The sequence below is a fragment of the Erpetoichthys calabaricus genome, chromosome 10 (assembly GCF_900747795.2).
Source record: "Erpetoichthys calabaricus chromosome 10, fErpCal1.3, whole genome shotgun sequence".
Taxonomy (NCBI): Eukaryota; Metazoa; Chordata; class Cladistia; order Polypteriformes; family Polypteridae; genus Erpetoichthys; species Erpetoichthys calabaricus.
The window spans coordinates 36,386,177-36,410,255 of record NC_041403.2 but is presented as its reverse complement, the minus strand read 5'-3'; the positions used below and the strand labels follow the sequence as shown (position 1 = coordinate 36,410,255).

The 24,079-nt window shown below is 36.5% G+C and overlaps 1 protein-coding gene across 1 annotated transcript; it reads left to right on the top strand.

Annotated features, from left to right (window-relative positions):
- The first annotated feature begins 2 nt into the window (after nt 1–2).
- On the top strand, nt 3–22,568 carry prpf38b (pre-mRNA processing factor 38B). The gene is made up of 6 exons (XM_028811086.2): nt 3–411; nt 14,837–14,905; nt 15,069–15,220; nt 17,139–17,199; nt 20,482–20,708; nt 21,285–22,568. Exons 1-6 carry the CDS (start codon nt 178–180, stop codon nt 22,099–22,101), a joined length of 1,560 nt encoding a protein of 519 aa, XP_028666919.2. The 5' UTR covers nt 3–177; the 3' UTR covers nt 22,102–22,568.
- The last annotated feature ends 1,511 nt before the right edge of the window (nt 22,569–24,079 follow it).

Here is a 24,079-nt window from a genome sequence, read left to right as displayed (position 1 = left end):
AGGTGTTTATGAAAGGGGAGGGGGGGCAAAAAGTAACAAAACAGTGTAGTAGTCTGAGGATATTGTCAGGGGCTGGCAAAACGTGCAGCCCTTATTTAATCCGAAAGGAAGGGCGATATTTTTTATGTCGGTTTAATGAAATAGTTTAGCATTGGATTCGTGTGCAGTTCTTGCAATATGGCTAACAACACTGCGTTGGTGGCTGGGACTCAGCAGCAGCAACAGCAACAGGCCGCGAACAAACCAGCGGCGTCCGGAAAGCAGGGGAACGTCCTACCCCTTTGGGGCAACGAGAAGACTATGAATCTTAACCCCATGATCCTGACCAACGTTCTCTCATCCCCCTACTTTAAGGTGCAGCTGTACGAGTTGAAAACCTACCACGAGGTCGTGGACGAGATTTACTTCAAGGTAAATTGGGGGCCGATCTACTGGCGGGAGGACATAATTATACGTTTGTTATGTATTCTCAGTGTTCTCACTTGTCGCCTCTTTTTTATATAAACAAGGTATGTACTTGCTTGTTGAGTGGAATATCATTTACCGGGTGGCCGGTGCAATTAGGTCACCAGTGTGCTTGGGGATCAGGCCTGTGTTCTCATTGACTTGATAACGGTCCCTGCGACAGCAGTTCCCCCTCATAATGTCGTCCGCCCTCCCGCCCGAGAAAGAAGTGTTAAATATCTGCCAAGAATATATGTTCTCTTGGATGTGTTTTTCTTTGGCCTCCTTTTTGCCGCATCCAAATTACCGACGATCGTATGAAAAACGAACGCGCATTTCCATTCATTTTTAGAATAAGCACTTTGATAGACAGAATGCCTTGTTAAATAGAGCAGTGCACTTTGGGAATGAGATGTGTGTGATGAGAAACTAGGCAGTGCACTAAACTACATGAAACAATACATACACGTTACTGCATAGCCACCAGAAAGCGTGCTTTATGCGAAGATGACACTTGAGGGGTATTTAATTGAGCTGCAAAAAATACATATCTGGTATGCTATGTTTAGTTCTCATAGAGTTAAACATAAAAGTATTAATACGTTTTATTTGTGTAGCATCTTTCCCATGCTCAAAGTGCTTTCCAGAAATTCAGAAACAGTAACAGGACATACACAACATTGGATACAAATAATATCCTCAAACACTAAAGATTAATACTGGATGTTCAATGTATTGAAATAGAGTAACATACAGTAAACCAGAATAAAATGCAGTTGCTGTAAGGAAACCATGAACAAATAACGTTTATGATCCAAACACATCATCCTGAGCATCTGGACAAAGAAGGGTCAAAATATCAGGGTAAGTTAAATGACTTTATTAACATAAATGTTTTAAGTTGTGTGGTTTTTTTTTTTTTAATAAAAAGAATGATCTCATTCACTTAGGAAGGACAATCCAAAGTTTGGGTGCAGTAGAGCTGAAGGCTCTTGTCACATATAGAGTAGTTTAGTTTGGGGCACAGCAAGATTGCCAGAATCCATGGGCCATAGTGGGTGGACAAGATCATAGTGATGGAGGATACTTCGATAGTCTGGCTCAAAACCAGTTCAAGCTTTATAGTTTATTAATAGATCACTTTATCCAATAATGAAAAGCACAAGGAGGCAGTGAAGGCAGCGTAGGATTGGTGTTATGTGGTTGCTGTTGCAGACTTGTGCAAGGACTTTTGCAGCAGAGCTTTGAACCAACTGGAGCTGTGATAACAGATCAGAAAGGGCACTTGCCAGTAGGGGAGTTACAGTAGTTGATGCAAGATGTAATAAATGCATAGTCAAGTTTCTCGGCACTAGAAAAAGGGAGGAATGAACAAGCACGGGATATATTACTGAGGTGGAGGCAAGGAAGTTTCTTAATAAAGGATTGCTTGGATTTTTTTAAATTCCTCTGTTTTAATTTTTGTATTGCTGTTGCATATTTTAGATGTAAACCATGCCGAATTCTTCTGTAAATACATGTTTATTGTAGCTTAATTCCAAGATTAGTCCGCATCTTTAACTTTTAACTCGGAAACCAAAATCACAGCGACCTTCATTGCAGAAAAAAAATACATTAATGTTTATGTCAAAGCTAGATATTTAGGGAGGAGGTGTTGTGATTACTATTGCCAACCCCAGATTACATTATGGTATGTAAAAGAGCTAAATTAAGAGCTTTAAACATTACACAAAAGTGTTTTTTTTTTTAATTTTATTTATAAAGCTGGTGTAGTTCCTTTTACATAAAAGGCATGTGGTTCTGGGCATTTATTTTTCATCAGCACCCATAATAATAATAAATGCCGTTTATATACCACATTCCTACCTTACTCAGACTGCTTTACATAGACATTTGGAATCCACTTCAACTACCACCAGTGTGTAGCATCAACCCAAATGATGCTATAGCAGTCATTTGTGTTGCAGTATGCTGATTGTACATTAGATGGTGAAGGGGTGAGAAAAATAGTTGCCAGTAAAGGACAAGGAATGATTAGGGGTCCAGAATGGATGAGGCCATGATGGTCAATTTAGCCAGGACATCGTGGTACACCTTACTCTTTTCGAAGGATCCTCAGGGATCTTTTGTGATCGAAGAGAGTCGGGACCTTCATTTTATATCTCATCCAAAGGACAAAACCCTTTCTCAGCTTGGTGTCCCTGTCATTGCACTGGGAAATTGGGATCTACACACACAACACAGGGTATGTGTCTTAACCACTTTTATTATAAATAAAATATGAAAAATTGATATAATGTAACCGATTTCAGGGTTACAGTCTTTATTTAGGGAGCTTGGTGCTGTGTCTGGTTGTTAGTGCTAAAAATAACTTGAGGAAAAATTGTGTCTCTACAGAAGTCACCTGAAAAGCAACTGTTTTGATCCCTGTAAAAACCCAATTGTAGGTTAGAGAATCTAAAAGTCTGGTAGTTCATCAAATTGTCTCCAAATCTGTTGAATTTTACTTTTCAAAATATTTTAAATTATTCACTACAGGTTCAAACCATAAAATATCAGTAAAATTTGAATCCAGAAACTTTTTTCACTATTGATGGAAATGCTGTTGGGAAGGAATAATTGACCTTATTTGAAAATCAACAGAGGTTTAACTGTTCTAGAGTAACCCCTTCAGAGCTGCATGTATAGTGTATAGATTTGATGAATTTGGAACTATACTTTTTTTTTTTTTTTTTTTTTTTTTTATTCAGTGTTGATGTTTGACACTTCAGCAGTTAACCACTGTGAGGCAATGCTTCTTGTTTCCATATATGCTATTCTATTTGAGGGGTGTATGTTTATTAGAGAATAAATTTGATGTCAAAAATTCTGAGTTAAACACATTTTGTTAAAAGGTAAGGAGTTAGCTAAAATTCCTTTGCCCCACCAGGAGTTTACCATTTACAAAATTGGCTGTGAATTTGTCAAATTTTTATATTCTATGTTTGTGTCACAAAATGATGTCATATAAATATAACATTTCATATGTTTTTTTGTTTTTTTTTTTTTAATCAAAAAGGCATTTTCTGTTTTTATGGTTATCTTTGGTAGAAGATGATTTGTAAACTTTCTAAAAGCATGATTGATTGATTGATTGATAGGCTTGGTTTATACCTTACGTCCTATCCTTTTTTTTTTTTTCTGAAACATGGGACCTTTACATTGTATTTAAATATTGAATATTCAAAGGCTTTTGCCAGCACAAGTGTGGTCATACAGACAGAATGGAGAACAATAGTTTATTTTTATTTGCATAGTTTTAGTCTTTTTCTAGTTTGTATGTGGGGCCATTTTGGTTTATAACTGACTAAAGTTTGCTTCTAATGATTAAGTGATTCAAATGCCTGCCTGGTTCTGAAGTGATGTCATCCTAATGTCGTCATGTTAAGTCAAGTCACTTTTACTGTCAGTGAGTGAAAAACTTGTGTGTTTGGTCCACAGTAGTAAATAAGTATTTACTCAATATAGTATATGCCTAATAAATATTTAAATATAAATTCAGCAGTCACATACTGTGTAAAAATAAACACATTACTGACGTTAACACATTATATAACTAAACACTTGAATAAACTTAAAATAATGCAATGGAACAAGCATATGATATATCAGCAGTACGGATGTGTGCGTTATGGGATGTTGGTAACTGTTAGTTCCAGTAACTGTGCAGAGATTAATGTTTACATTTTCTGCATAATATGACACCCCTTTATTTTTGGTTATTTATTAACTGGAGAAAGCTGGTGTTGGGATAATAAGGTAAAGGAAAGAGAAGTGTGAAAAAATAGTCCAATACTAATTTAGGAAACTAATTTTTCAGCTTCTCCTTTGAAAATTAACAACTGCTTTCCCTTTAAGTCTGTTTGTGGATAGCATCAGAAATTTGCTTTCATATGAAAAATAAATAAGACTTCCAGTGCCAGTCTCCACATCACTGAAGGAAAGAAATTAGAGCCCCATTGCTGGCAGCACTTATTGCTGAAAGGAGAGAATGGTGCCAAGCTACATCAGTGCTCTTCAGTGCATCTGGTTAAAAGAAAAAGAAGAAAGAGGCTGCCTCTATATTATGGGATAAAAGGCAGTTGGTGTTACTTTAGTGTCAGAAGTGTAAAGAAAAATGTTCTTTAAGTCTCTTCATACTGTGATATTTATGTAGCAGCTGTTAATAGGGCTATACTATTGGTCCACCTTAACACTATTTAGTAATTAATGGCTTAAATTATGAGTATTACAAAACTTGAAATAAAATATGTTGTGTACAAGAAAGCCATTACCAGAAAGAACCAGTATTCTGTGCTTTTGTGAGCAGTGTGCATAGGAGTGTTATAAGTGGAGTGGCAGTACAGTGTTCTGGCAGAATTCGCTCTAATGTGCTCCAATTATGAGTTACTAACTAGTCCCTCATGTCTTTAACATTCTGGAAAAAATCTAAATATTCAGAGAAAAGACAAATAGACATAGGGCAAATGATCACATTCCACAAAGAAAGTGGCTGGACTAGGATTAGACCCACAACTATTGACCTGGAAAACTACACAACTAACCACATTATTGTAACGTGGTTATTACTGCATTTGGCAGTAGAGACAAGAGGGGAAATTGGACTCGGTTGGAAAGTTTAAATGTAGCTCTTAATTCATGACAAGCGTTGGCGCACTGCATCTTTAATGTCTAAATATATCTATGTGTTTTTTTTCTGTATTGTTTAGAGATGCAAGTAAAAAAAACATATAGCCAATTTGAGGCTAAACACCGGTTAGGAAAACCTAAAACCACCTCCTACCATTATTCCAAATCACAGTGCTCTTTATGAAGAAAACAAAGTTTCAACTTAGCCTCCTTGTGAAATTGCAGGTCTATAAATCAAATTTGCTAAGCTGAATCAAATCAATTTTAACAACAAAGCAACATCCAGCAGGCCCTAGATAAATGGGTTTTGAAACCCTACCTTGTTGGTCCTCCCCATTTTGCATATTCAAATGATGCACACAAATCAGATCTGGATTTATTAATCCAGTAAGTACTCCCTTACTGTCAGCTGCAAGGGAAGTAGCAATGAGGTTATATAGTCGAGCAGCGAGCAAAGAAAGTTGAGACAAAGGGCACCATAGTTAGACTAAGAAGCTGGCATGTGTAGTATGGGTGTTCATACTAAGGAAAGTCAGAACTTTACTGGATTCAGGACACAATAGGTGAGTACACTAAGCAGTGTTTATCATCATTTATAACAGTTGTTGATGTCAGTGAGCACATGCTGCTTTAACCATTCTTTGCCCAGTTCTGAGGCTTGGCCAAGACTTTAACTATTTTTGCTGCCGTTGGAGATCCACCTTGGAGATCCATGAGCCTCATTCCAATAACGGTTGGTTTTTACATGACACATGGCAAAAATGACATCAGACTTGGAGATGTGTGTGACATTATTTCTAACTACATTGCACAGCTGACACTGAGGTCATGTATTCCAAATGGTAAATTTCAAGGAGAGACTGGTTACACCTGTGTCAGAATGATGAATGAAAAGCTGAATATGACGCAACACATTATGAAAACACAAAAAAGGAAAAACCTTAAAGGAAGACCTGTACAACATTTGAAATTCAACTGCCCGTTACGTAAGTTCCCTGTTATTAAGATATCTGTGTCCATGGAATTCAGCTGCTCCTTCTGACTTGGAGTAAGCATACGTGTATTATTGCATGTTGTTGTTTTAATGGAGTACTCTGATTGATGGTGGACAATAAACTGTATTAAAATGGTATTGATAATTGCCAATTTTAGTTGTTACTTTAGTCGTTTTGACGTGTGCGCTTTGTTGTTTTACCAATAAATTCTTCAACAGGAACTCATCCACAAAGAAACTTGGAAAATAAGATTTAGTCAAATATTAATAATAGCAATAATTAATTATGCATTAATTTGACAGCCAAGATCTCTGTACAAAGATGTTTAAAAGATAAATTGTTAAAATAAATGTACTAATCCACTTTCACACAATACATGGTGCCTTGCTCTTAAACTTTTACTCAGGTTGTTTTTTTCAGGTAACAAAAAGAGGGGAAAAAAAGACATTTCCATGGGAAAGACTTGTTGTGGAGCTCAAATTTCACCTGTGTGACACGAGTACTTAAAAGTGTGTGAATGAAATAGTTCAAGTTCCTTGCCTGTCATGACCACCCCTTTAAATTGGGGGAGGATCTCATTTTCACAGTAGGTGTCTTAATCCTATAAAACTTGCTCTGTTTATTGCATGCACAACTGATCATGGCAGACTAAAACTAATCAAATGTTTTTTAAAAACTTGTTGAAAGCATTCAGTGGTAATCATTATCTGCTGTGTCCCTTGCAAAATGAAAACAAAGTAGTTAAAATAGTGTGCAGTGTCTGTAATAAGCTTATCATGTAGTCATCTATAGCAGTGCTCCGCAACCTTTTCTCACCTACGACACACCAAAGTTCTTCCTAGAATTCCGCGGGGGGGGGGCTGTGGTTCCGCTCCGAGCGCCAGCTATTTAGGGGTGTCCAAACTACAGTACTTTCTTTTTTTTTTTTGTTCCTTGAGGAGGCGCAAAAAAAAAAAAAATTCTTTCAGCTTTGGGGCGTCAAATTTTTCACCGCCCCGGGCAACATGATCTCCAGCTACGCCACTGATATATAGATATGAATTTAATACACAAATATTACAATAAATTTTCATTTTTTATTATAAGTATACATTTATTATAAGTATACATACATAAAAACTATACTATATTAACTTTTATGCAATCTTAATAATTATTATAACATAATGACTGATTAATGTGATACCTGCGCTTGTTTCAATGAACACAAAAGTTTTATATTCGGCTCAATATTTGACAGCGCAACCCGAAGTTCTTGGTCAAGATCTTTTAAGCATGACCGCTTATCATTTTTAATTAACACAAGAGTTGTTTGTCTTTTTTGGCGTAACTGGGATGGTTTGAATTTAGATGGCGATTTAGTTTACTGGGTGCCATTGCCTCGTTTGATAGCTGATCGCCGCAAATGATGCATTGTGGCTTTGGAGCCGTTTCGTCACCACACCACGAGAATCCGTATCGAATGTAGTCTTCGTTGTACTTCCTTTTCACAATCTTCTTTGGTTTTTTTTTGCAACACTTGTGCTGGGTTCTTCATCATCTGTACGTGAAGACGAATCTTTTCCACGTAAAAATTTATCCATATTTAAAGGGGTATAAAACTAAATATGAATCACACGAAGAACGTTAACCATACACAATTCAGCAACACAACTAATAGTAATGAATGATAACTACAGTCGCAAGACGAGTGAATGCGACGTAGCACGACTAATACGTCAGCTTGAATTGAATCTAGGTGAGGGCACGGAGCGATCTGCCTATCAAAGCATACTACGGAGTTGTCTGGCGACTACGTAGGGCCTACGTCGTAGGCGACAGGCGATGGGATTTATTATTTCAGAGAAATGACACATAAAATTATGAAACCTTTAAAAGGCTATTTACGCGAATATTTCATTGCACGTATTCTCGTTATTGTGTTTCTAAGGAGGACCGTTGAAATATTATTTAGTTAGAAAATTGTCTTATTTGACCGCGTCACACCTGTATTGGCTCAAGGCACACCGGTTGCGGAGCACTGATCTATAGCATGTTTGTATCTACTGTGCCCCTCCATCTCCTCACCCAGAGGAGGAGGTTGGGGGTCAGTTATTTCCACAGCTAAGCATTTACTATAGAATTGATACTACAATTGTTCAAGATGTATTTAAAAAAAACCATAGACAGTCTTGTATATTATTTTCATATTTAATAAGTCTCTCCATTCCATCCACTGAGCCTTTGTCATTGAAATGCTTTTCTGTTTACAAAATGTACACTGGACAGCTAACACTGAGCTAAAACTATTTAAAAATAACCTATTGTCACTTTTTTTTTTTCTTAACACTGCCTGTTTGTTCCATCTAATGAGCAGGACATTTATTCTCCAGCTGGAGCAGAGCACCTCCTGTCTGCTGCTTACAAAATGAACACTGGACAGATAAAGTTGTTCAAAATGTATTTTAAGTAAGTTGCTGGCTCACTTCAAATAAGAGAAAAAGAAGACCAAATTGCATTGGATAGCCCTCTGACACTGAAATTCATTGCCTCAAGAGTCTGAATAAATTACACTGTTCTTAATGACTACACAGTGTGAAAGTTATAATATTTAGTTATCCAAATCGTCAAGATGGACACAAAAATACAACCAAGGAATACACTGTGCAGAATAAAAAGAATCAGACATGGTACATGGAGGTTAGATTGGTAAGGGACTGAAAGATTAATGTTTTACACATTTGATTATTTGGCACCAAAATCAAAGCTATTGGCTCCTAATTTTCTTTTCTTTTACAAGTCTTTGACTCCTTGAGGTAAATTTTTGTCTAGAGCCCTGCACAGAATTTCTTAACATAAACCTCAGTAACATGAACATTTTTTTGAACTTTTCAAGATACAAGTAGTTCACTTAACTATGCTAGATACCATCAAAATTTTGATCCCACTTTTAAATATCAAACATGCATTTTTCTGTTCTTGCATACATAATATTCATCTGACTTTTAATATCTGTAATGGATATTAGGATACAAATTAACTGTTAGACTGTGCCATGGAAATCGGGCATATTCCTTTCCTGAAGAATCTAGATTTAGCCAAACCTGTGTTTCTGGAACAGATTCTTGAGCAAATGGCCTCTGTGAGGCCAACAATGTGGATAATTCATTAATCCTGCTTTCTGGAACAGGCTCAGACTTTGTTCCAGAAAGAAAGAAAACTAACTAACCTGCAAAAGAGCAGGCTTAAGATGAAGGGTTAACATTTATTTTGAAAACACAATGATTCATGAACAAAGTACAATCTGAGGACAAAACTTTGAAAATGACCTGTCAGCATTGCTAATCCCATCTGCACTATTTAAGAAGCAGAAAAGGCAGTCAAAATGTTGAAAATGTTGTGTGCCCTTTCTTGAACAGTCGACACAAAATCTTAACTCCTTCACCAATACTGCACCAAAAAAGATAATCAGACATTCTGGCATGTGCAGAGAAGTGTCTGTATGAGGGGTACCATTTTAAATCTGAGACTTCAATATATCTAAGCATCTGTCCAAGAATGTTCAGTTTAACACATCATGGCTTTGAGCCGACATCAATGCAAATCATGTATACTTCCAGCAGATTTATTTTATTTATTTACTTACAGCCAGCCAGAATTAGGGAATCCATTCCCGGACGGATTTATCCATTCCTGGGAATTCGGAAATCCCGCATTTCATTCCCGGGCTCCCGGGGATGACACAGTGCACGGGCATCTCACATGTGAACGGTTTTAGAACGACCGACACTTATTTTTAATAAAACTACTGCAATATGTTGACACAAATAAGACTAACCTTATCTACAAGCAGTTCATGCTGTCATATAAGTACATGTATCTTTCGTTGCGGTAAGAAGAGCATAGAAAGCACAACGTCCTCACAGGTGGCGCAGTGGTAGTGCTGCTGCTTTGCAGTAAGGAGACTGTGGAAGATTGTGGGTTCGCTTCTCGGTTCCTCCCTGTGTGGATAGCGCTTTGAGTACTGAGAAAAGCGATATACAGTGCATCCGGAAAGTATTCACAGCGCATCACTTTTTCCATATTTTGTTGTTACAGCCTTATTCCATAATGGATTAAATTCATTTTTTCCCTCAGAATTCTACACACAACACCCCATAATGACAACGTGAAAAAAGTTTACTTGAGGTTTTTACAAATTTGTTAAAAATAAAAAAACTGAGAAATCACATGTATATAAGTATTCACAGCCTTTGCTCAATACTTTGTCGATGCACCTTTGGCAGCCTCAAGTCTTTTTGAATATGATGCCACAAGCTTGGCACACCTATCCTTGGCCAGTTTTGCCCATTCCTCTTTGCAGCACCTCTCAAGCTCCATCAGGTTGGATGGGAAGCGTCGGTGCACAGCCATTTTAAGATCTCTCCAGAGATGTTCAGTCGGATTCAAGTCTGGGCTGTGGCTGGGCCACTCAAGGACATTCACAGAGTTGTCCTGAAGCCACTCCTTTGATATCTTGGCTGTGTGCTTAGGGTCATTGTCCTGCTGACAGATGAACCGTCGCCCCAGTTTGAGGTCAAGAGCGCTCTGGAGCAGGTTTTCATCCAGGATGTCTCTGTACATCGCTGCAGTCATCTTTCCCTTTATCCTGACTAGTCTCCCAGTCCCTGCCGCTGAAAACAATCCCCACAGCATGATGCTGCCACCACCAAGATTCACTGTAGGGATGGTATTGGCCTGGTGATGAGCGGTGCCTGGTTTCCTCCAAATGTGACACCAGGCATTCACACCAAAGAGTTCAATCTTTGTCTCATCAGACCAGAGAATTTTCTTTCTCGTGGTCTGAGAGTCCTTCAAGTGTCTTTTGGCAAACTCCAGGTGGGCTGCCATGTGCCTTTTACTAAGGAATGGCTTCCGTCTGGCCACTCTACCATACAGGCCTGATTGGTGGATTGCTGCAGAGATGGTTGTCCTTCTGGAAGGTTCTCCTCTCTTCACAGAGGACCTCTGGAGCTCTGACAGAGTGACCATCGGGTTCTTGGTCACCTCCCTGACTAAGGCCCTTCTCCCCCGATCGCTCAGTTTAGATGGCCGGCTAGCTCTAGGAAGAGTCCTGGTGGTTTCAAACTTCTTCCACTTACAGATGATGGATGCCACTGTGCTCATTGGGACCTTCAAAGCAGCAGAAATTTTTCTGTAACCTTCCCCAGATTTGTGCCTCGAGACAATCCTGTCTCAGAGGTCTACAGACAATTCCTTTGACTTCATGCTTGGTTTGTGCTCTTACATGAACTGTCAACTGTGGGACCTTATATAGACAGATGTGTGCCTTTTCAAGTCATGTCCAATCGACTGAATTTACCACAGGTGGACTCCAGTTAAGCTGCAGAAACATTTCAAGGATGATCAGTAGAAACAGGATGCTCCTGAGCTCAATTTTGAGTTTCATGGCAAAGGCTGTGAATACTTGTGCTTTCTCAATTTTTTTATTTTTAAGAAATTTGCAAAAATCTCAAACTTTTTTCACGTTGTCATTATGGGGTGTTGTGTGTAGAATTCTGAGGAAAAAAATGAATTTAATCCATTTTGGAATAAGGCTGTAACATAACAAAATGTGGAAAAAGTGATGCGCTGTGAATTCTTTCCGGATGCACTGTATAAATGTAATTTATTATTATTATTATAATTATTAACGTGTCCAGCGTGCGGTCGTCCAGGCAAGAGCGCACCTTCGTGCAGAAGTACGCCAGCCACTGAGAAAGCACGCTCTGCCTCCACTAAAGTAGGCGGCACAATCATCAGATACTGATACACTTGTTCTAAACAACGCCCGCGCCTGCTGTTGCTCTGAAACACCGTCATTTCAGCTTTTACTGATGCACCCAGTTTCTTGTCATCATTCTGTGATGGCAAGTTTCTTGGCACAGATAATGCAGATGCAACAGACTGACGCATTGCAATTTCAAGTTGCTGTTCAAAGCTGTTGTCTGATGAAGTGCAAGCTGCAGCAATGGCGCCACCTTAATTATTTTCAACTATAACTCTTATTTCTTGATCGATTTTTACACGCTATATATATGCGAGCTTGGCCGTTCCCTTTTTCCCAGGAATGGATTCCCTAGCCAGAATTAATTTGAAATCCAAAATTTTTTAATCTTTCTTTTTGGAACAAACCCCAGGGGTACAGTCATGAATATTTTTTCTTACGTCACAAATCCCTAGGAATCCACAAACAAAATTCGTCCTTTTTAATACATGATACTGGGATTAAATAATACATAAAATATCTTAATACATAATTTGCTAGTCTCCTCACTCACTCACATCCGTCCGAAGCCGAATGCGCAGTCGCCTTCTGCGCAGCTGCCCGAGAAACCTTATGAGAACGACATCGCGGCAGGCGGCGTATTTACAGCCACGAAAATTCAAAGAGAAAGGCGACCTCGACATCCAACCCCAACATTGCAGGAGGCGGCGGATTTACGGCCGCAAAAATTCAAAGAGAAAGGCGACTTCGATTAAAGCTCTAGAGGCCTGAAAGGCGATTTCGACTACAGCTCAAGGCCTAACTACGCATTCATTCAATACACCTATATCAGGTTTGTGGTGCTTATACTTATTATATATTATACTATTCCACTCGTGCCTGTTTCATCTTACGTTGTCGAAACGGGCTCTTTGTCTAGTAGTAAATAACACCACAATCTTTACCAGTCATTAAGGGCAGGCATATACAGACTGAAATATAAAAGTGTAATTTCTGTGGAATTTACTTTGTAGTGGCTGGTACCCGTCCATTTAGAATTCAAGATGAATCTGCATAATAATGCATGGAAACTGTTGTGTTTTTGTAATAAACAGCCTATTCTGTATAATTTCATTTATTTTCTTTTTTAGTATTGGTTTGTGAGGACCGACTTGGGCAAATTTAGATTTATCGTATGCAAGCGGAAAGTCTAAGCACATTCTTGGACTAGGTACAACAGCAAAAATAACTTTGCATAGTATTAATATGCAAAGAACATCAACAGAACATTTTAAACAAAAAAATGCAAGGTTATTTGAAGCACTTTTATCATGTTTTGTAACAGCATTGTCTCAAATGGTCTTCAACATTCAACATTAGGAAAAAACATTGGTGGTAACTCTTTTCACCACATGCTTCTAATGTTTGCTATTATAGGAAAGAAAGAATAAAGTATTCAATACACAGCCTTATTCAGAAAATGTATTCTGGATATGGCAGTACAATATGTCAGGTTCTATCTTTTTACTATGGCATTAACAAAATGTATATAAAAGCAGCTGTTGTACATTCTTTCAAACTCATTTGAAGCCTTATTTTTAAAATTTTAAATTAATAAAATAACATTAGACTAATGAGTAACAACCCACCTCTTTAGACACAAATATTCAAACTTTTATCAGCAATTTATTAGTGTACATTTTGTGTGTTGAGGAATGAAAATGCAGGACTAGAACAATTACACTTATTTTATTTGTCATATAAATATGATAGATTGATTTTTAAGGTGTATCTTACCATTTTAAGAACTACAGTACATGATGCTCCATTACAGTAGGAAGAAATGCTTCTTTTATGCTGTAAGTTATACCTGAATTAATAAGAAAGTCTTTGTTGGCTGGAAAAAAATTTCAACTTCCAAAGCCCTCTTGAAAAAGCTATTTTAAAGGAAAATCAGATATTTAGATGTAATTTTCTGGTAGTTATGAGAGAAAGGGAAATTGTTTGCCTTTTATCTGTTGCAGTATATATGTAAACATTTAAACCAACATGTTGTTAAAGACAAACCAACTCGACATTTGGAATATACACAAGTGGTCTAAAGATCAAACAACTGGAAATGTCATTTTATAGCTGTCACTTCCTTTTTATTATTTTCACTAAATACTGCTAATCTTTGTGTGGTGATATCCATGAACGTTTCTATTATCAGCCAGATTTTTTTAGTTGATATGATGGTGAATTCATGGCAGCTTTATCTGGTATGACCTTAGTGAATAGTAAAGAGATTCCAATCATTATGGCTTGAGGAGTGATTGAATGAATTCCAGCAATCATGAAATAATCAAAAATAACACATTTGCAAAAAAATAGCAATGGCACAGTAAATGAAATGGCAGAATCATTGAAAATTTTGATAATCGTCCAATTCTACTTTTAGGGCAAAATGAGTGACTGAATGAATTTAAAAAATCAGTGAAGATTTTGGTACCTGTCGCTGTCAACACCTGGCTTTTTCAGGTAACATGGACTTCAGAGGACCTTAGCAGTCTCTAAACTCCTTGTTGCAGAATAATGTAGTTAGACTGGCTGCTTGATTTACTTATCTTAATTGTTAATTACAAGAACTTGTGATGAATACATAAACAGGTAAATGTCAGAGTATACAAAAGTTAGTTTTATTTTTCAGTCTTGATCTCTAAATAATAAACCTTTATATGTAATTTAATTTTAAATAGTTCTTCAGAACTTTATGTGCAAACTCATTTCAAAGTACAGTCATTTCTACTGGAACAGGCTTAAGATTAAAGATGATTTTTTTTGTTGTACTATTGTCTGCTGGTACATTGATTACCTTACGGAACCATGTAACCTTTCCTTACATGTAATAGTTTTCCATAATGATAATAGACTAAAAACTTGGATGGTCTCGAAATAGGGTAATAAAATATTAGCAGCTCTGATATAAAAGCTCATTTTCCTCCTTTTATTTTTTTTGTGCTAGGTTACACATATAGAACCATGGGAAAAAGGCAGCAGAAAAACAGCAGGCCAGACTGGCATGTGCGGCGGGGTAAGTAGAAGTACGTGATTCTTTGCCTTATTATGCAATTCAATAAGTTTTGTTGATGCCAATTAAGTGACTGTATTTGTATATTTAACTTTTTCATATACATATAGTAAAACAACATAAAATGTTTTTATCGTGTTTTTAACATTTATTTGATTATTTTTAGGTTCGAGGGGTTGGAACTGGCGGCATAGTATCTACAGCTTTCTGCCTATTGTACAAATTGTTTACGCTTAAACTAACCCGGAAACAAGTAATGGGACTGATTACTCACACAGATTCTCCGTACATCAGGGCTCTTGGCTTCATGTATATCCGGTATGTATCATTTACATTGGATTTATTTTTGCATTGTTTTAAGTTTTTTTTAGGTGGTGTTACCTGACAATGTTTACTTGCTAGGTATATTAATAGTTTTATTTTTCTTCTTGTAATAATTTACTGGTTGTCAGCTGTAAGGTTTTTGCGAAACATCATTTAGTTTATGCCTAGGTTTAAGAAGTCGAGCAAAGTGACACTTTTTATTATCTAACTACATCTTGCCTGAAATAGGGGCCTGAGTTTCCTCAAAAGCTTTGCATATTGTAATCTTTTTAGTTAGCCAATGAATGGTGTCATTTGGCTTGACTTCTCTTTGCATGCATAATGGTACAACACCCTACTGCCTAGGTTTAACTAATTTAAAGTAGAAGTGCGTCCGTAATGTTGGTCATTTAGGCATAACTGTAGCGTTTGAAGCATGGTACAAATGTCATTCTTAAGCAAGTAATGATAAAATATAAATAGAAAAATACATTTCTGTGTCACAAAATAGTAAATTACTTGGAGATCCAAGTGGAAGCAAATCATAGTTTACAAGAATTTCTATTTTGATTTTTAATGTATGCATAAATGACAAATAATAAGGTGATTTTTGTTAAAACAGTCTTTTGAATAATTTGTTTCCCTCAAGACCATGTCACATTAGAAGGCTTTTCTGGGAGTCTCGATGCATGCTCAATAATCCAGGTAAGGAAATCCTAGAAAATTGATTCTGTTCATCTGGACAAAGTTTTTTAAGTGGGAGAAATATTTCGAGACTTATCCAAGTCTCTTCCTCAGTCTCAATTGACTGCAGGTTTCCCCAACCTTATAAACAGTACCTTTGAAAAAAGGAACGACCATCTCTGAACAGAGGAGGGGGCCTAAGGGTACATCTGTCGCCATCTTACAATGCTGTGATTGCAGCCATTCCTCAACCCTCTATGAATGGTTCACACGTCTACTAATCTGTGGACAATTTGCATATCACTGATCAACTGGCCCTTTGTCAATGGTGCTAGTCTCTGTGATTAAGCAAAGGTACTGTTTATAAGGTTGGGGAAACCTGCAGTCAATTGAGACTGAGGAAGAGACTTGGATAAGTCTCGAAATATTTCTCCCACTTAAAAAACTTTGTCCAGATGAACAGAATCAAATTTCTAGGCTTTTCTGGGAGTTTTAAGTCATGGCCTTCATTTACATAATTTTAGTGAGATGGATGTGGTCGGTGGTGCCCTCCAGTGAAGCCTGTTCATATAATATGACATACCCAGTGAATCACTCCAGCTTGTCTTGCTCAAAAAAGTAGGGTTTATTTTGGCTTTACTTGTATGGGTGGGCTTTGTGTGCATGAGAGCTGACAACCATTGAATGCTGTTCCTGAAGTGTAATGTGTATAATGGAGTGATGAGGAATAACGAACATTAGGGACATTGGACCTCACAAACAGAACAGACACATTTCTTGCCTGATGTGTTGTATTTTATGTGCTACGACAGAATGCAAAAAAGAAGGGAAAAAAAGAATGGCAAGAATTGCACTTAAAGCTGCTTTTTAAGGTACAAAGGTGGAAAATTCAGTATTCTGTAGTTTATGTACTGGGCTAAATTTAAGTTTTTAGGCACATTAATTCTTATTTGTTATTTACTTTTTTTTTTCTTTGTAAATCTTACTACAGGCCCATTGTTGGTGATAAAATAGCATTTAATTTGGCTTTATGATCATATTTCCTATGATAAATCAGAAAAGATGGATGTATAGTTAAAATATTTGGAAATTATTAATTGAATCCATGCAGTGGTGTGTTTTTACATAAAAAGTACATTTCTAGGGTGTTCTTAGAATGGTTTCTTCCCTGAACCTGAATCCATAAAGCTGCGTGTAACAGTGTTTTGAGTGCTAGTGTTTAGTAAATATTAATATTTTCCTGTTATAGGTATACACAGCCTCCTTCAGACCTTTTGGATTGGTTTGATGCATTCCTTGATGATGAGGAGGTATGTCTGCGAGGGTAATAATTTCTTTTTTTTTATTTCTGCAATTTTAAGTATGAATAGAGATTTAGTGGTTTTTGTTTTTTGTCCTTTTTTTGGGGGGTGGGGGTGTAGAATTAATTTATTTTCTTTTTGTCCCTAAATCCTGATTAACATTGTGATGATTATAACTGATTTTCACCTTTGCCTTCATTTGGCTTAATTATTTTGCTGAATGTTAAAAATAAAATAACTAGAGTTTAGATCTGTCTTAAAAATTATTCACAAAATTAATAGTCTGAATATCTTATTGAATGGTGTTGAAGGTGAGTATCATCAATATATTACACAGAAAGAAATTCCTAGCTTTGTTTAATAAAAACTTGATCTTTTTTACTTTTGACTCAAAGGTAATGTTTGTTTTCGTTTTCCTAAATGTTTTATTACAAGGAACCAAGTTATGTTTCACTGTGTATCTGATCGAAATGGATTTATTGCAGTTTGTCAAATTAGTCATATAGAGAAAATTGCTGTGTAGTGAAATTTGGTAGTACTGTGACTATGTATTTTATACTTAAATTGAAAGTAAATGAAAGGTTCATAGTGGCTTTAAGCCTAACAAACTAACATGCCATTTAGAGGCACCATAATCTTTACTAGTAATTTGAAAATGCACATTATTTAGAGAAATGAAATTGTCCTCTTTAAAATTTTATTGAGCACTAAGTATGACTATCAGTTTAATTGAAAGAGAGTGGTTTCACACCAGTTGGAGATACTGGAAGTTTCCTTTGTAACCAAAACTAAAATTTAAGGTTGTGCATTATAATAGATGTTGGAAGTAAATCAGTAATGGCTTGAGCCAGAAAAATTGCGTGAGACATTGTTTAGGAAAAGTAATACCTTAAAACAAATCCAGATAGCTCTATACACTAAATTTTATAACTGTATAGTAATGTGAAGTGCAATTCTCTTGTATTTTTATTGCGCCCCCCCCCCCCCCCCGACATAAAAAAAAGTCAAGTAAGCTTAATTTGTATATTTTATTTATCCCATGTATTTTGTTGTGGTGGTTGATCTTATAGTTTTGTGGAGAAAGTACATAACAAAGATTCTAATAGAATGGAATCCAGTTGTGACCAGCACTGGACAACGGAAAACAATGTGAAAAACATCAGTGGAGGACAAAAAAAATTCTCACTCAACTCCAGTCTCATAATCTGTATGTCCTTTATCCATTGTTATACTCAAAACATGAAAATTTATGCATTTTTTTAGTAATAATAAATACTTCTGGAAAATTTTGAAATTAAGATCTGCCTCTCCCCCTCTTTCATTGGCCTACAATCCTTTCATCAATTATTCAAACAATTTTAAACTAAACATATAAAGTATTTATTTACTGTTACAAACACAGATGTAAAAATAGTTGAATTTAGCAGTGAGAACATACACTTTGTGTAACGTTATTGCAGGGGCACTATGAAGAAATCTCATGTTATCTTAATTCCTTATCCTAATACCACATCCATTTATATAGCGAAATATAAGCATTTCCTTTGCAAACCACAAATTCTCACAAATTATGCCATCTCATCATTACAAATGTAATTTTCATTGTCCAACAATAAAATGTTTTTTTTTTATTTTTATTTATTAAAATCTTCAGCCTAAAATATATTGCATGCTAAGTATGTAGTACAGAAGACCAAAGATAAGATATAAAAGCAGTTTCACCATCATCACAATGTGAATGTTCTTTCATGCTCAGTTCAGTGTGTTCTTGAGGTCGGGTCAGGTCAGTGAAAATGTGTAGCTTAAAGAACCCAAAGCGGTCATTTTCATTAGTATGCAGCTTTTATTCTTTTCATTCATGTTTTCCTATGCCAGTATTAATGTAGTTCTTAGTTTGACATTCACTTGAATGTTTGTTGATTTACTTTTCATGGATTTGCCATCTGTGTTAACAGTAAACCATACATTGATTAATAGGTCATGCTTTTGTGGTTATTTTTCATTTTTTTGGTAATGATCTATGGCTGCTCTGACTACATTTGGGTGTTTATATTCTTGGATGATCTTAGCCATGAATAAATCTAGGAAAGGACCACCTGTATCAGCAGCTATACAGTAAATTATAGCCACTTGGAGTACTGATTACTTAGTGTAGCATTTGGATGTTTTACTGGCTAAAACAATTTGCTCAACTAATTGAAAATGTATATCACTTAGAGTAGTGGCATTTCATAATGCTCAGTATTTTATTTTATTTTTTTACTATTTCACTACATTGTATACATTTATCTAAAAATGGGGTATGCTAAGAATCTTAAAACAGTATCATTTTTATATAATTCATCTAAACTTTGTTTCCTTGACCATTTTAATGTTAAAATGTATATAAACTCATGATTAAAATAAATTGTGTATTTTTTCCAATTTGATAGGATTTTGTGTCCATGTCACTTGAAGGTATTCACCGACTCACTTTATTTTTATAAGCCTATTTATATAACTTTAGCATTTTTTTGTTTGTAGATACCTATCCTTACAATTATAGTTAGACTGGAAATTGTACATAAAAATGTAGTTTTTGTGTTTGTGGATACAAGGAACATTTTTACATTCGGTCTCTACTTTTCTTGTGTTGCTGGTTTAAATCTTACTCTTCCTGTGTGCTTGCACTATAGGTTTTGGCCTGACAATAGCTGGCTAACAAATCCTGAACAGTGAGATGACATAGCAAGAAGGAGATAATGCGGTAATGGCCCTTTTCAGACAACGGTCATCTGAGAATGTTTTATTTTTTTTTGTAAAGGAGATATAGCTGTTGGCTTTTTTATTTTTGTATCTACTTTTGTTCAAGTGTGTTAGAATCCTGTTATATAAATCCGTTTCAGAAAAACGATACCTATATTTTGAGGGAAAAAAATAGAGTATATGGTAACAGAACCAAAACGATTAATTTTTAATACATTTATTACTTAAGCTTTTTTCCTTAATGTAATTTTTTTATATTTAAGCTATATGAATACAGAGGTGAATATTGGTATTATAATATAGCCATCACAATTGAAATGGAAGTAATTGAAGAACAGAGAACAAGTGCCCAAACCAGTTAAAAAGATGTAGTTATAAAATAGTTGTAAAATCGTTCTGTGACTATGATATTAATTTTGAAATTAGGAGTATCAGTACAGTTTATAGTGTTGGAAGTTTAAAAATGAAATGTTTCAGGAGCCATTAGTTGTGTCATGGGAACTTTACTATAAATATTCATAATCATTTGGCCTGCTGTCTTTTTAGGAGCTCGATGTAAAAGCTGGTGGAGGCTGTGTTATGACAATTGGTGAAATGCTTCGCTCTTTCCTTTCAAAACTTGAATGGTTTTCAACCCTCTTCCCAAGAATTCCAGTTCCAGTTCAAAAAATGATAGACCAGCAGTTGAAAAGCAGACCAAGAAAAATTGCTAAAAAAGATGGCAAGGATGATGTTGAAGAACCTGTGCGACACACTGATCGTAGGCGCTCAAGGTTAGTGTTTTATTTTTTTTGTCTAATAACCATAAAGACATGAAAATAAGATTTGAAGATAAGGTTCAATTAGCTTTTCAAGGGTGTCAAAATCTGTGGAGGGCTTTGTACATGCTTTGGAGACCTTGGGTTTGGGTCTTCACTTGCTTACTGCATACCATGTTTTGTTTTTTGAACTTGCACCTTCATCCCCAATGTGCAGGTTAGGCTAGGCTAACTGGTGTCTCTAAATTGTGCTTGATAATGCTTGTCAACGTGTAATGTAAAGGAGGCTTCAGAAATAACTGGCATTAATATATGATGAAGTAATCAATATTAAATTCACACCTAAAATATGTTGTTTGGTTTTCTGAAGCGTAATTTAAATTTACTTTTGTTAATTTATGTGACTGCTGTTTTTTTTTGTTTTTTTTTTTAGTTTAAGAAAACCTGTTTTTCAAATTACTCTTGAAATAGAAGTTTAAACTTTTCCAGATATTGCTTACAGAAAGATACTGTTTTTTATTAAATGAAACAATCAAATGTTTTTGTTTTTTTTTGTTTGTTTTGTTTTTCCTCTCCTCCTCACCATTGTAGGTCTCCAAAAAGATCTACCAGTCCTCGCAGGTCTCCACAAAGATCTCGGAGTCGGAGTCATCATGATGGACATGGCTCAACCAGTTTTGACAGGGAGTTGGAAAGAGAGCGTGAAAGGCAAAGAAAAGAAAGGGAGATCAGAGATAGAGGGGACAAGGAGAGAAGACGTTCACGAAGTCCTGATAGAGTAGTTGAGCGCCGACGCAGTAGGAGCAAAGAGAGGCGGCGTAGTCGCAGTTGGAGTAAGGAGAAAAAAAACGATAGGAGAGAAAGAGATAAGGAAAGGGAAAAGGAAAACGAGAGAAGTAAAAGGAAAGAGCGCGATCATGAAAAAGAAAGAGTAAGTGATAGGGACCGAGAGTGGGATAAATCTAGAGATGTTGAAAAATCTAAAGAAAAAAGAAGCAAGGTAGAATCTGAAGAAAGAAAACAAAAAGATGACAAGGAGGAGAAGCGGCACAAGGATGAACGTAAAATTAAGAGACACAGTAGAAGTCGAAGCAGAGAGAGAAAGCATAGAAGTAGGAGTCAGAGCAAGAGTCGAGGTGGCAAACGCAGCAGAAGTAAAAGCAAAGAGAGATCAAATAAACACAAGTCAGAAAAATCAAACAAGCGAAGTAGGTCTGGAAGTAGAGGGAAGGTAGATGCAGATGAAAAGATCAAAAAGAAAGAGCGTAGTCATAGTAAGGAGAAGGCGCACAAGCGTAGTAGAAGTAAAGAAAGAACCCACAGGAGGGAGAACAATGAAAATAAGGAACACTCAAGTAAACATGAGCGAAGGAGAAGTCAGAGCGCTGACTGTGGTGAAAGACTTTGAAACTCTGAACTAAATGGTTATTTTTTTTTTTATTATTATTTTTTTTTTAAATATATCATTGTTTCTTGCCCCCAAACTATTAAACTGCTTGTTTAATGTTTATGAATACTTACCATAAACATTTATCTAATTTCTCCTAGAATTCATTTTTCATTTCCTTATAGCAGGCAAGTGCCTTTGGTAATTTTTCACTGACCATTATAGACTGCCCATGATTCAAAGGTTGTACCTCGGCCAGCGTGTTCACCTGCCTTTTTTTTTTTTTTTTTCCTCCCCTCCCCCTGTTTTTCTTGCCCTAATTTTTAAAGTTTCCAGAAATACTCTGTACATATGTTCTGAGAATGTTTTAATTTGTATGGAGCAAATATGTTGTTAAATTTGTATAAGGCAATAAACTGCCAGAAATTATGTGCTCTGTGGTTAATTACTTTGGTGCATTTTTTTAATAAAACGTTTATCAAAACACAGTTTTGGTGGCTTTTTTTTTTTGTTAATAATTTAAAATTAACGTCATTTAAAGCAGCTTAATGGTACCACTTCTTTAAAGACTAAATACCCTTGTTCTGCAAAATGGTGCCAACAGACACACAATCTACCTATAAAGTTAAATGGTTGCTGGGTATTTGATTACAGGTTTTTTGTTGTCTGATACAATACTGTTTAATAGTCTTTGGCCAGCATGTGAAAATTCTCACTCTCATAGGAGTTGTGACACCTAATATTTCAGAATTCTATTTTGTACATTGCATATGTGACATTTATCTACAGGTGCTGGTCATAAAATTAGAATATCATGACAAAGTTGATTTATTTCAGTAATTCCATTCAAAAACTGAAACTTGTATATTAGATTCATTCATTACACACAGACTGATGTATTTCAAATGTTTATTTCTTTTAATGTTCATGATTATAACTGACAACTAATGAAAGTCCCAAATTCAGTATCACGGAAAATTAGAATATCAATTAAGACCAATGCAAAAAAAGGATTTTTAGAAATGTTGGCCAACTGAAAGGTATGAACATGAAAAGTATGAGCATGTACAGCACTCAATATTTAGTTGGGGCTCCTTTGGCCTGGATTACTGCAGCAATGCGGCGTGGCATGGAGTCGATCAGTCTGTGGCACTGCTCAGGTGTTATGAGAGCCCATGTTGCTCTGATAGTGGCCTTCAGCTCTTCTGAATTGTTGCGTCTGGCGTATCGCATCTTCCTCTTCACAATACCCCGTAGATTTTCTATGGGGTTAAGGTCAGGCGAGTTTGCTGGCCAATCAAGAACAGGGATACCATGGTGAAAATGAAATCTGCATCTCCATAAAGTTCGTCAGCAGCAGGAAGCATGAAGTGCTCTAAAACTTCCTGGTAGACGGCTGCGTTGACCTTGGACCTCAGAAAACACAATGGACCAACACCAGCAGATGACATGGCACCCCAAACCATCACTGACTGTGGAAACTTTACACTGGACCTCACACAACGTGGATTCTGTGCCTCTCCTCTCTTCCTCCAGACTCTGGGACCTTGATTTCCAAAGGAAATGCAAAATTTACCTTCATCAGAGAACATAACTTTGGACCACTCAGCAGCAGTCCAAAGGCGAGACGCTTCTGACGCTGTCTCTTGTTCAAGAGTGGCTTGACACAAGGAATGCGACAGCTGAAACCCATGTCTTGCATACGTCTGTGCGTGGTGGTTCTTGAAGCACTGACTCCAGCTGCAGTCCACTCTTTGTGAATTTTCCCTACATTTTTGAATGGGTTTTGTTTCACAATCCTCTCCAGGGTGCGGTTATCCCTATTGCTTGTACACTTTTTTCTACCACATCTTGTCCTTCCCTTCGCCTCTCTATTAATGTGCTTGGACACAGAGCTCTGTGAACAGCCAGCCTCTTTAGCAATGACCTTTTGTGTCTTGCCCTCCTTGTGCAAGGTGTCAATGGTCGTCTTTTGGACAACTGTCAAGTCAGCAGTCTT

What these genes read in the sequence shown, in the direction of transcription:
- prpf38b (XM_028811086.2), top strand. Translation starts at nt 178, where the DNA reads ATGGCTAACAACACTGCGTTGGTGGCTGGGACTCAGCAGCAGCAACAG. An exon ending in AGACTGGCATGTGCGGCGGG is followed by an intron (nt 14,906 to 15,068) that starts GTAAGTAGAAGT and finishes GATTATTTTTAG; the next exon opens with GTTCGAGGGGTTGGAACTGG. An exon ending in ACTGATCGTAGGCGCTCAAG is followed by an intron (nt 20,709 to 21,284) that starts GTTAGTGTTTTA and finishes TCACCATTGTAG; the next exon opens with GTCTCCAAAAAGATCTACCA.